General features: G+C 30.5%; 1 protein-coding gene across 2 annotated transcripts in view; it reads right to left on the bottom strand.

Moving 5' to 3' along the window:
* The window catches only part of LOC107436492 (colorectal mutant cancer protein), an 82,925-nt gene that overhangs the window by 55,096 nt on the left and 13,608 nt on the right, over positions 1-14,221 (bottom strand). Inside the window, exon 1 of one of the 2 annotated variants that reach the window (XM_043042917.3) lies at positions 593-1,366. The exons of the other annotated variant lie outside the window; for it this stretch is intronic. Within the exon in view, the coding sequence (XP_042898851.2) occupies positions 593-727 (135 nt within the window). The 5' untranslated portion in view covers positions 728-1,366. Of the gene's footprint in view, positions 1-592; positions 1,367-14,221 lie in introns of those variants that run through there. 2 annotated transcript variants of the gene reach the window in all.

Here is a 14,221-nt window from a genome sequence, read left to right as displayed (position 1 = left end):
TTCACAATGAAATTCCCCGAATAAAATAAATTAAGGAAGAAAAAAAACATAAATCGAGAGAGAATAAATTAGTAAATAAATAATAAATTTGTATTACGTATACGCAATAAAAAGTACTTTTTACCACTCCTAAAAAAACCTATTATCCAAATTTAGCCATATTTCTATTAAGAGCGAAAAATGATTAAGACATTTCTTTGCTTACTGGGCTTTAGCTAACAAGTGTGCTTCAAAGTTAACTGAAATTTTAAATGATACTGTAAGGGGAAACTGAAGAAATACTGTAAGGGGAAAATGAGCTAAAGTTAAAATACAGATGCAAAATATTATAAAACTTATTTCAAAATAAAATCTCATCGTACTAATGACATTTTACTTTGCAAAAAAAGCCGAAGTAATGCAAAGGATGATATCATACGAAAAAAATATTTTTGTGAATATTTGCACAGTTTCTGATACAACAGGCTCACTCTTTAAATAAATAAATCTTTTAAATTTTCATATTCCTATGCATTGTTTATGAGGAATTTTAAAAAGACCAAGGTAATACTGGGTAAGTAAAAAAACAGAAACACATTAAGAAAATTCTTACCTCAATTCTTACAAAATGTGGATGATTTGGCACAGTCGGCACGAAATCCAGATCATTCTCATAAATCCAATCATTTCCATGCCTATGCCGCGAATTCGGATGTGGAGTGTATTTCCAACTCGTAGTATCTTCCATATCTAACTTTATGAACCACACACTTTAAACTGTCATTTCATATTCGCTGTTTGTAAAAAGGTTTATTCACATATCAAGAACATAACCAAGATGGTTTAAATGTCATTTCTTACACGTGTTTTAAATCATATGCATGTTGGAACAAACCAACATGAATTAAATTATGCGCACGTCTTGAGAGACAAATAGCATTTCAGAATGGCTCTTAAATTAAAACAAAGTACTCTTTCACCGCAAACAGACGCTGTCTTTAACTTTACTCTTTCTTCACGCACTGAGAAAGAAACCCGAAACCTACTAATTCAGGATTAGATTTGAAAGAAGCATCGTAAATCAATCGTCCACATCCGATCCATCCTACTGCTTTAAAGCGCACTTGTTGGAAGTTATTCTCCGAAAGGCAAAAAAAAAAATGCCATAAAAAAACGCTTCAACTAAAAGATGATATATCTTTCATCAAATAACAATAATATAAAAATATTTATAAAATCAAATCTTATAAACGAAAATCTTATCTTAATGGATAAAATTCTTTATGTATAATAGATAAGGCGGATGAATTGGCGATGAAGAAAAGTTAAAAATGATATGAAGGATTGGAAGAGGGTGCTTGGAGAAGACCCATCTAAACTTGACTGTGAAAGATAGTTGGCGGCAGTGGCGGGGTAGAAAGTATAGGAAGGGGGAGTTGGCGTCATTGTGGTAAGTGGCAGAACTTCGCCGCCACAAATCGATCGCCAAAAAGGACTGGAAAATGCCGTATGAGAGAGATGGAATTTACGAAAAAATCTTTTCTTTCTATTGCGCACATTTTTAATGCTATGAAATTAAATTAATAAAATAAAGACTCATAACGAACTATAATAATGTAGTTTTACGTATTTCTAGTAGCTTGCTAAAGTTACCAACCAGTGGAAATCCCAAAATTAAAATAGCGAGCTATCAATATCTTAAAATAGAAGGAACTGAATGCAATAGCGAAATTTGCACCAAAACGAAAATTTTAATTGGAATGATAAATAACATTCAAAATATTCTCCATTTAACAACATAATTTAGCGGTAATGAATTTCTTAGAAGTTTATTTTTCTGATTTTCCTCATTTTTGATAAAATTTGAAAGTAAAAGTTGAAATTATTTGGAACAGAAGGGAGAATAGCATATTCTTCTCTGTCTCTAGACTTTTTACTGAAGGACAATGAACAGTTAACTAATTCATATCTTAAGAGATTTTGAGCAGCAAAATAAAATCATTACTTTTTTCTAGTTAAGCTTAAAAATTATAGAATAAATAAAGGATAGTTACAGCAAATATGATAAATTCACCGCAAGGTAATAACTAAAAGCTTAGTTGAGTTGTCAATGGGTCAGTGCAAAATTAATTATAACAGCAGTTATAACAACACCTGTTTTTATATACTGCAAATTTAATTCCATCTGGTGAGCGATCTTATTTTATACTGGCAATTAAAAATTTAATTAATAACTCATGTTTCTTCTACTTAAGTACTAATAAGGAGTTTGTTAACTAAAAGGAGGATTATATAAAAATTAAAAACTTTTTTTTAAACTCATGTAAAAATTAAAGTATTCAAACAATCCATCAAGCATTTTTGACTTTTTCATAAATATGCTCTGAAATTTAATCCTGAACCCGTAAGAAGCTTTTAAAAAAATATTTTAAGTTTAAAATCGGAACAGAAAATCATGTTACTATATAAGAGGGAAATTAATGAAATAGATAGGGATGATAAATACTTTAGCATTTCAATAACAATTCAGAACATTTTAACAGAAATTTATAGGGATATTCTGGTTAGCTTTAAACTAAAGTAAAAAGTGTTATCGAGATACTCGCGTTTTAGGTAACAAACATTATTTTAAACAGTTACGACGAGTATTATAATACAAATAACAAGCGATACAACCACAATCATTTACTGATTGATTTGAAGTTCTAATATATTCTTGCTTTTTCAGAATAAATAATATTTCGCAAGTTTTACAACGTAAAGACAGTTCATGAGAGAGGTGCAATCTTAACGTTTTGTTTAAAAGGGAAACAACTTTTTCATAAATTTATAGATGTCATACGATTTTTTTGATTAATAATTAAACTATACGTATGCACGAAGATCATTTTGCCTAAAAGAAATAATAATAACAGTAGATGCCACAATATATGCTGGCTCAAGTGCATGCTTCTACTTGTATGGAAAAAAATGCATTACAATATTTACAGATACATTAAACTTATATAGATATAATTTAAAAACACTAAAGAGAATTTTAGTAATTTTATCTAATTTTAATTCCTTCTTAAAAACAGTTTACAAACAAACCAAAATGAATAAAGATTCAACATAAATAACACAAAAGCTTATTTAATGTTTAAATTTTGAAATAGGGGGAGGTTGATTCAGTAATCTTTTCAGCCAGTTATAAAAAAAAATTCTGGGGAAATTTTTTTTCGTGAAAACAAATAATATCGTAAAATCTACTTAATAATTGAACCCTATCACAAATCTGTATGCCGTATACTAATTGAAAAATCTGGCTTTTTGTCATTGCGAGGTAAGGTCGGCAGTTTGCAAAGCCATCAACGACCTCTACAAACACATTAATTATATATATATATATTATTAATTATAATGCTATCACCTAGATTTCTTTCCTGAATTTTTATAAGTTGGTTTATACGCAAACTGGAATACTTTCTAGTAATCTTCGAGAAGCCCTGGGGAGGATTCCTGGTGAAGAGGTGGTGCACAGTCCTCAAGTTATTTATTGATATATATTATTTTCCCTGTAAAATTTAGCACACACTAACGTTTGGTTATATAATCTAAGTTTGATGGTTTAGGTTTTTGACATTTTTTTTACAGACAACATTTTTAAATATTCACTTGTTCAGATTTTTTTGAACGACAGCTTGAATCCAGTGTTCCGAGTGTGCCTTATCGAATTAAAGCATCTCTTATTTTTTTTAAATTTTCAATCAGATTCAAAAGTATATCCAATTTTCAATTTAAAAAAAAATGTTAGTTTGTTCATTAATAAGTCAACATATAAACTTCAAGCAATTTGTTAAATGCTAGCTGAAAACCTGTTCTCCATGCTTAGCAAAAAAAAATCTCAATTAATGAATCTGCATTAATTTGTATAACTAACTCAAGTACAAAACCGAAAGGCATATACCGACACAATTAGGAAATTTAAAACAATTTTTATTCTTCCATTCCATAGGCCGGGATAGCCTGGTCGGTAGGGCGCTGGGCCAATGTCCGAGAGTTCGAACCTCACCGGCCGAAGATTCCCCGTGTAGTAAAGTGACTCATGCACGTTAAATCTGTCGAGTCGCAAAAGTCCTCCATGTTCCCATAACAAATCAATATTTCTGGGGGTACTGGATTGGAGATCGATCGTTCTCTGATTCAGGTCAAAATTACGATTTGTGGATGGATGTATGAATGGGTCCGCCCTATAAGCGGGTGTGACGTAAGATGTGGCAGAAGTCGTATTCTTGGTCATAGATGGCGCCACTGAAAAACAAGAAAAGCACTCTTTGCTTTAAATCTGCTCGGTTTCACCAAGCAGGCTTGCTCGTGTTGCAAGTGGCATTAGAGCCAACCAACCAATTCTTCCATTCCTTTTCTAGTGGTATTACATTTTAGGAATCTTTCTAAATGAACTATGCCAGCATTATTAGACACCGAAAATGATGCTATAAATTGCGGTCAACACAAACCAAGACTTACAACAATCAAGCAATTTCCCAATAAAAATGAACTATAGTACGTAATTTACTTAATTTCATTTACTGTTGACTTTACATTATTTAAGCTTTAAAGAAATACATTTCAAAAACATAACTATTAAGAAACTGATTACAAATACAGTGCCGGATTACCCACAAGGCCAGACTAAGCCGTGGCCTGGGCCCCCAATGATTAGGGGCCCCCTTAATATAATTTCAAAAAATTAGGAAAATAAATCTTAAAAAATTAAGAAAAACAATGATTTTTTAAAAAATAATTTTTCTTTTTACATAATGTTAATCATATTGCTTTCTTAAATGAAAAGATATATAAATACTTTTATATTTGAATAAATAAAAAATATACAGAGAAAAAAATTTAATCTAAGGGCCCCAAAAATTTGAATGGCCTAGGGCCCCGCGTACGCTTAATCCGGCCCTGTATAAATAGCTTGCAAACTACTAATTAAGTGACCATTTCGCCAAATGCCATAGAAAAATCTAAGATAAATAACAGCTTCAGAGCCGTTTGAAATTTCCATGCAATAATGCTATGGGAATATATATACTATATATATATATTATTCCCGTAGTACTTCAAATACTTCTTATATACAAATAATACTACTTCTAATATACTTAACATTATACTCATATTAAAATTTCCCATATTTTCGGACCAATTTAAATTTTTGAACAATTATTATAATAGGAAGAGCAAAAAGTGGCCCGATGTTCGAATTTCAGGATCAATATCAAGGCTGTCAAATTTGTACAGTCTTTAAGAGTATTTTTTCTTAGTAACATAAAAAGTATAAATTTTTAAAGTTACATTTTAAATTGTTTTATCTTTCTTTATGACAAAACAATAATTTAAACTTATGTGCTTAAGATATATTAGTTAGGCTTTTAAGTTGCTGAAATTAATTAAGAGTTAGAAAATTTTTGTTCCCTCTTAGCAAAATCGAGGTGCGATCCAACCCTAGCAACAATTTTACCTCGGCCCCAGTTGGGTACAAAATTGGCTCGATATGGGTTCGATAAGAGCATGCACCGAGAGACCAATATTGAGATGTCTAGATTCTTTAGTATTGGTCCTAGAATGGCCGATATAGGACCTACATTGGCCAACATTGGTTAAACAGCATACAAAACATCGATTGGATCTGACAATTCTATATGGGACCGATATTGGTTGTTATAGAACATTCTATATAGGGCCAATATCGGAAAAATAAAGGTTATTTAAACCCTCAGAGCGCCAAGATTGGCCCAATTAGGGCCCAAGTTATTTTGCTGCTAGGGATGTGGTAGTATAAAAATATCTTAAATGCTACCTCTTTGAAAACACTTACAAGCCGTACAAGCAATGGACGAACGTTTAGTTAGATATAAACAGATACTTTCTTTCATTACTATAAATATTAGAACACGTAATTATATTAATACTTGACTCTTATTGATAAAAAATTTCATATAAAAAAATTCAGACATGGTTTTATTTTAAAATTTTCCAATTAATTTTATGACATTTACAATAAGTATACAAAATATCTTTGAAATATTACAGATAGGGCAGTATTTAATTAAAGCATAAATATGAATATAAACCAAACTTAAGAGTAAATATAACTAATAATCTTTTACAATTTTCGATGAAGGTAAGAAGAAAAAAAAGAGGCAATCTAATAAAAGGGCGATAAGTCGCCAAAAAGTAAAAGCAATCTGTTTTAAATACAAGGCATAAACTAAAGCGGGTAAAAGCGCAGGAAGTGATGCGGGGATAGGGGAGGCTTGGAGACGGAGAAACTCAATTCCGAGAAGGAAGCTTTTAACAAGGGGTATGTTTTCAGAATAACTAGCATTACAGATTGAAATGAATTACAGTGACCTACAAAATAAAAAATTATAATAGCGGTTTCCTCGGTTAAGATCATCAGACTGAAAGATGGCTATTAATCAGGCGTTTAAAAAACCGGCATAAACGGAGTTTCCGATACGATTGCCGCAACACATCGTAAAATATAATATTCCACTTTTTTTTTTCTACCGCAAAAAGTGACAGTCATTTTTTAGTATACATATTTGCCGTTAAATTTTAATTTTGAATTTAGCGATGGACGTAATAAAAATGTTACGTCAATAAATAATCGATGCATAACGCATTGTATTTTTTTTTTACACATTTAGATTTAAAAAAAAAGCAACATTAGATTCCGTAATTTTGTGTGGTTAGTAGTGATATTTAACTAGATTTCATACTTAAGCGCAAAGTATATCACAATTTAATCTTTTATTTTTAATATTTCTTTGATATAAATTAACTTCATGAAGTATTCTGAGAGAAACGAATTTCAAGGTTTCAGAATTTACAGAAGCATAGGGGCCGATTTATCATAAGACGCATAGGGTCCCCACTTTTCTGGAGGTCCAATAAATGTTACAAATATTTTTTTGCGAGTTTTTTTCTTAAGAACTGTCCACTATTGTTAACAAAAACTGAATAAAATATAAGCTTTAATTTACTAATATATCACTAATTATGATATAAACTATTTAAAAGTATATTGTAAATCAACAATATGTAAATGAAGTTTAAAATTACGACCATTAAGGCCCCGATAATTCTCTGCCTACTGGCCCCAGATATCTAGATAAGGGCCTGCAGGAGCAAGCATTCGATTGAAATCGAAAAATAAAAACGCATACTAATGTCACAGGCGTTTATTTACATTCACCTAAAAAATTTCAAAACGAAATTAAGAATTTTTTACATTGAAAAAAAAATTTTTTTTTATTGGGTAAGAACCGTTTTTTCCTTAAACTTGCCCCCTCCACCAACAATACTTTCTCAGTAGCATTCCTGTCGTCTTTTTTACTATGCTTTTCTTCGTTTCTTTTATTGTCTAACGCGTGGACAGGAGCCGATTGTCCTCGGCACGACCAATCGTCGCTGAGTAATAACTCTCGGGGAGAACCTGTTTCCCACATTATTGATTTGCTAAAAGCATAGTAAGTCTCAAAATGCAACAGATGGCGACACAATCGTCCTTTTTGTGAAAAATGAACACAAACCGTTCTTCCTTCTTGTCATTGAATGTAGACATTCTGGTTTATAAAATCCGCCGCTTTATAAAATCAAATGACCTCAGATTTTATGAGGCGGGTACTGTAATTCACTAAAATTTCTTAGTTCGAAAATTTTAATATTTCTTCATGCGCTTGACGTGCTTTGATGTCCATCCAGATAAATTCAAAACGGCTTGCCTCTGCAGTGACTCCAACCTGTTGACATGCCACTATTTCGATCTTTTTAGCGCATAAAAATTATTTACGTTGTAAAAAACAACAATTGACATTTTAACTGCTAAAACTGAGTTAACATTTTATATGATTTATTACGTGAAAAATAAAGGTGTCTCCGAATTGCATCAAAGTTACTAAAAAGTGGTTGGATCGGTTATAAATTACAAAATAAATGCCAGAATGAAATAATGGGCATTAAAAACGCTTGCGAAATATCTGTAGTAGCTGCTATCCCTAAGAAAATTAAATTTCCTTACTAAATTTCTTTAATATTATAACTAGAGCCCGGATTTTGATGACCTAAAAAATCTCAACTAATGCCCTTAAAAATTGCACAAAATGCCCTTAAAAAGTGCAAAAAATACCTTACGACATGACTTAAATAAAGTAAAAATATTGAACTAAAACTATGTTTTACTCTTTAAAATTATTATGAGTCATTTCAAAAAATATAAAGCAATGCAATACTTGTTCTATGTTCATTAAAGTTTGAAAAATATGTTTTACATCCTAAAATAACAAAAAAAAGGAAAATGTATTGACTCCAAAACATTTTCATTTTGTATAGAAATTTTAATGAATATAACCACTTCCATCGCATAATATTACTAAATATCAGAATTACATTGGATTATTAAATGATTTTTGATATTTTGAAATGTAAACGAGCGTCTCTTGTCCGAAAGTAAATTTTTATACCTGGAGAAGCTTCTTTCAACGTCTACTAATGTTATTGGTGTGTATTTGAAAAAGACGGTCTCACTTACTGACAATTCTTCTTCAATTTGAAAAGATGCTGCTTCACCATATCCTAGAGATTTTCTTCATTGTTTGGAAGCCAGTGTTCTTCTCCAAAACTTTGCTCAATTTAGCTGCTGCATTTTGTGCTATCTTTCCCCTTGCTTTTTGCAACACTTGACTCACTACGTCAATATAATTTATTGCATCGCAAAGTTCCAATTCTTGCCTCTCCAGGCTTGTAATTGTCGAGGACACAATAGCAAATGTAGACTTGATAAATGATAAGTTTCCTTCGATTTTATCACAGGCCAACACATTCTGCGCTATCTCAATTGATGCAGCATCTTCTGAATCAATACAAATTATAAGACAAATCTTGCATTTCATGTAATAAAAATGCTCCAAAAAATAATAAAAATTGGAAAAAATTAATAAAAATCTTAAAAAATGCAAAATACATCCCAAAATTTAAAAAAAAAATTCCCTATAAATCTAAAAAAATGCTCTAATGGACAAAAAGTGAACAAAAATGCAAATGTCATCAAAATCCGAGCCTTATTTATAATTAATAGAAATTATAATTCGTCGCCTGGTGAAAGCAAGTAACCATTATTTTACCTTACACAATAAAAATTAATAACTCCAGCTACAAATACTATAAGTTATCAGATATTATAAAGAATTCTAAAATTAACCTTAAAAATTAGATAACAAAGATATACAAATAAACAATCTTATTATATATATATATATATAGTATATGAGGCATTTATTTAAAACGTTAAATAAATAATATTTGTCACAGAACAATAGACAATGCTTCTTAAAAGAAAATTCAGAGCCAAAAGAGTGAGTCACAATAATATACACAATCCGTACACTGAAAAAAAAAAAGTTGTTTTTTTTGAAAAATAAGATTTCCTTTTCCTCGATAACAAAAAGTAGTTTACTTATTTGAAATCTAATAAATAAATAATCATAATCTCATATCATATCATAATCTCAAATCATATCATATAAAGCAAATAGTTTTTTTCTTCATGTTATCATTGTTTGAAAAGCACCGACTTTTCCACTTTCTTTAGAAATTCTTGCTACACATTTTAAGATTAACTTTTTATAAAATGAACAAAATATGTGGAAAATTAACTCAATCGATTCTTATCCAATGTTTCATTTTTTCGTGCAGAACCATAGAAAAGTTGCTTAGCTTTTTTTTTAAAACTATATTATTTTAGTCTAATAAAATATTGGCAATTGGGTATAATATGAAAAAAACACAACTACTTCCACTCCGAAAATTTTACTAGGAATAATATTTACCTTTTAGTTTAATTAATAAGCTGAGTTTTAAATATGTTTATTAAATTCATAAACTTAGATAAAACAACAAAATAAGTTATTTCAAAAGGAACTAGACTAATACATTTCCAACCTGACGAGTAGCGACTTATAACAACACACTTCGTTTAATGTTTACTTGTTGCTAGAAATCAGGTTCGCAGAAAATGCTGTTTACTAGTCCAATTTAGTAGGAATAACACGACCTGTGACGTAGGCTATAGTATACCCAATTACGAATCTCAGTTATGAAAATGACGCATTGTCATAAATTAAAAAATTCGTGTTGCAGTGGAAGAAAGCCAGATGTTACTATTATTAAAAATCATAATTTCTACTTTAAAAACAATTCGAAGAATTACTTTTATTAAAAAATTCTTATTCTTATAAACAGGAGAAAGAATATAAAATAAAAACTTATTTTAATACATCATCAAGGGCACCAAAATGAGACGTCACTGTGAATTACTTAAATTTTTCACTATTCCAGATTTAGGGAAATTAAAGAAATTTTGTCCCCTCAACTGAATCACGTTAGTTGCGAAGCACAATAACTACATAAATAGTACTATCTCGATTCTCTATAGCAGTGTTCCCCAACCTTTTTATCACTGCGGACCTGTCAACGTTTGATAATTTTACCGCGGCCCACGGGGGGGGCGTTGATTGTTTATATTCTATATTATTTTGATTTATTAATTTTAATTTAATTGAATTTAAACATGCCTTCAAAATAAAATACAGTTATACATCAAAAAATAAGTATAAATTGATTTAACATTTTAACTTACTAGAACTTTAAATCAATGAGAACCCTGAGCTTGTTTCTTTGCAATGAAACGGTTCCACCTGGGGATAATCGAAGGCAATGATACATTACAAACATTAAAAAAATTATGTCACTACCTTCGCCCCCCCCCTTTTTAAATAAATAAAATTTTAATGGAACACATAAACCTAGGAATTTAAATTCAGTTTCAATGAAATGAGCGGCCCGGTACCATTTGATCCACGGACCGGTGCCGGTCCGCGGACGGGGTTGGGGAGCACTGCTCTATAGAGCATGCGCAGAATGTGTTAATGCGGAATGCCATGTTTAAGTGCAAACTCTCTATTGTAGAGAGATTTTGCATTTTCACGTAGCATCTCGCCCGTGCATGTACGCGGGTACATAAGTCTATCGTGACACTAGTAACACAGAACAACCTCGGTCTTCTACAGAGTCTTCGAACGTGTGAATATGGAAAACTACGATAAAGTGTAAAACCTCTCTTAGTCTTACAATTGGGCAAAATTAAGACTAATAGGAGGGCCAATTCTTTTCCCGACTCGCCAATCCCCGAATTCGAAATTACTTTTATTTCAAATTACATAACGAAATTATGTATACAAAGTTATAAATTTCAGCGTTTGGAGGAGCTATTATTGATTCTAACATAATCTCATAATATTTTTATTTTAACAAACTTATAAAATAAATTAAAAAAAACACAATCGGCCAATCTTTGTAGTTAAAACGCATGTCTCTCCGGCGGTAATTAAATTATTGAGCTTCAATTTAATGGATGAGTATAATTAAAATAAAAATATAAAACTGCTTGATGTTAATCTTTCATGTCATTTTAACTAGTAGCTCAGTTTGTTTCGGCTTTTTGTTGTCTATAGGAAAAAAAGAACTTTTATTTTGAAATTTATAAACGTATACGCTTAAACGTTCAAGTTTACGACAGCTCAAAAGCTTGATATTTTTTTGTTGTCAATTCGAGAATAAGTAAAAAAAAAATAAGAAAGTATTTTTGTCGTCCTGTTAAAGATTGTAACATATATAGATTGCATAATAATGCATAATATGTTAAAATTGAAACAAGAAACCCTTTTTGATTTCAGCCAACAACAATATAAACATCAGCTAAAGTAAAGTTCTAGACAAATAAATAAAAAAAATGACAAATATTTGGGGGATAGGAAAGTAATGTCGTTTCGGTGCATTACATATTCGTTAGTTTTAAAAACCAATTCATTTTTTTCGATCCGGCATTGAGAGGTTGTTGTTAACGAGGGTGAATACATTATCGATTAAAAATAAAATCTAGATCACATATATCAAATACACCTAAACGACATTACTTTCCGGTCCTCTAATATTTTGTTTTAGCAAATATGCCGCGGCCTCAAGCAACCCTAGCAGAAATAACTTGGACCCTCATTGGATCAGTATTCATTTATCTTGACTCAATAAGGTAAATAGGGTATAAAGACAGTAATAAGGGTAAAAAGAGCCGATAGAATTATTAGATAACATATTTTTTATCCTTTATTCAGTCAATATCGGTCATCTATAGAATTATATCCATTTGACCCGATATTTTACAGCCATTTGTCGACCAATATCGGCTCTATATAGCATTGCTATAGCCCAATATTAAAAGCCATTCTAAGACCAATGATAAAAAATCTAGGCATTTCAATATTCGTCCCTCGGTGCATGTTCTTATAGGACCTATATTGAGCTAATTTTGAGCCCAATTGGGGCCAAGATAAAATTATTGCTTGGGAAATAGTTCATTTAGTTGTCAAAATTGTTTAAATACAAAATTAGCAGCCGAAAAGTTAAAAAAAAAAAAAAAAAAACCTGGTGTTGATACTCATTGCGAGAATAAGATTCGATCGGTAAAATAACAAATCTTGTCTGAAAAATATGAGCTGCTTAAGAATAAAATTCAAAATTGTTTAAAAATAAAATTAGCAGTCGAAAAGTTTAAAAGAAAAAAAAAAAAAGTTGTGTAATTTGGGGACGGAAAAAAAAACAAATCTGGTGTTGATACTCATTGCGAGAATAAGATTCGATCGGTAAAATAACAAATCTTGTCTGAAAAATATGAGCTGTTTAAGAATAAAATTCAAAATTGTTTAAAAATAAAATTAGCAGTCGAAAAGTTTAAAAAAAAAAAAAAAAAAAAAAGTTGTGTAATTTGGGGACGGGAAAAAAAAAAACCTGGTGTTGATACTCATTGCGAGAATAAGATTCGATCGGTAAAATAACAAGTCGTGTCTGAAAAATATGAGCTGTTTAAGAATAAAATTCAAAATAGTTTAAAAATAAAATTAGCAGTCAAAAAGTTAAAAAAAAAAAAAAAAAATTTAGTAATTTGGGGACGAAAAAAAAAAAAAAAAAACCTGGGGTTGATACTTATTGCAAGAATAAGATTCGATCGGTAAAATAACAAATCTTGTCTGAAAAATATGAGCTGTTTAAAAATAAAATTCAAAATTGTTTAAAAATAAAATTAGCAGTCGAAAAGTTAAAAAAAAAAAAAAAAAAAAAAAAAAACTTAGTGTTGATACTTATTGCGAGAATAAGATTCGATCGGTAAAATAACAAATTTGTCTGAAAAATATGAGCTCGCGGCGCCCCACTAGAGATCACAATAAAATACAGTCACTCTGATCTTTTACTCCTTTTTCACTCAAAACTAGAAATAAAATGTAGTCATAGAGGCATAAAAAAAGAAACCTAAACGAAAGAAACGCAAGTTGAAGATGCAAATTCCGAGATCCTTTTTCCTACCATTGTTTAAAGAAATCAGAGCAATAAAACTCACTAGAAGGCAAAATAGAAAGACGAAGAGCAATAAATGAAATTCCGAAAGATAGATGTATATTTATGAAGGGCTATAAATTGAGGAAGAAGATGGGGTGGATGAAACGGACGGATAGAGAATAAGACATAATTCCTCAGAATCGGAAGTTGCAAAAGAGAGCTGCAGTCCTTTTTACAACCCGCCAACAGGAAAAGGGACTAGGGTTGCCTGGAAAGGCAGAATCTTATTGCCCGGGTGAAACCTAAACAGGAAATTGCTGTTAACCTAATGAAGAAGTTAATTAGAATTGTACTGTATGTGAAGAAATGAAATTAATTATGGAGAGGATGAAGTATCTAATGAAAACGTACACATAATTATTTTTAATCAAAAATAATTATGTCAAATAATTTTAAAATAAATTATTCAAAATCCTAGGAAATAAAAAAAATTATTGGTATGCATCGAGGTCAGAGGTTTACCTGAAGAAAGAAAACCTCATTTGAAAAAGTGTGTTAAGGAAGACATTTTTTTAAATTCGAAAAAAAAATTAAAGAAATAAAGAAAGGAAGAAAAAATACACCTGGAAGAACAAGGAAATTTAAAGAAATTTATAATGTATTTGCAGTAACCAATTACAATTGGAATATAAAAGAGAAGAGTATATTTCCGTATCGAGATCTGTCACGCCAACAACAATCGCGAAGGCGCCTAATAGATTTTAAACTTGCAATTAAAAAATAAAAACAATTTAGTTAGCAGTTTGCC

The sequence above is a fragment of the Parasteatoda tepidariorum genome, chromosome 7 (assembly GCF_982258835.1).
Source record: "Parasteatoda tepidariorum strain Cologne lab strain chromosome 7, Ptep-v5.0, whole genome shotgun sequence".
Taxonomy (NCBI): domain Eukaryota; kingdom Metazoa; phylum Arthropoda; class Arachnida; order Araneae; family Theridiidae; genus Parasteatoda; species Parasteatoda tepidariorum.
The sequence above is the reverse complement of the archived record's forward strand: the minus strand, read 5'-3'. Positions and strand labels throughout refer to the sequence as shown.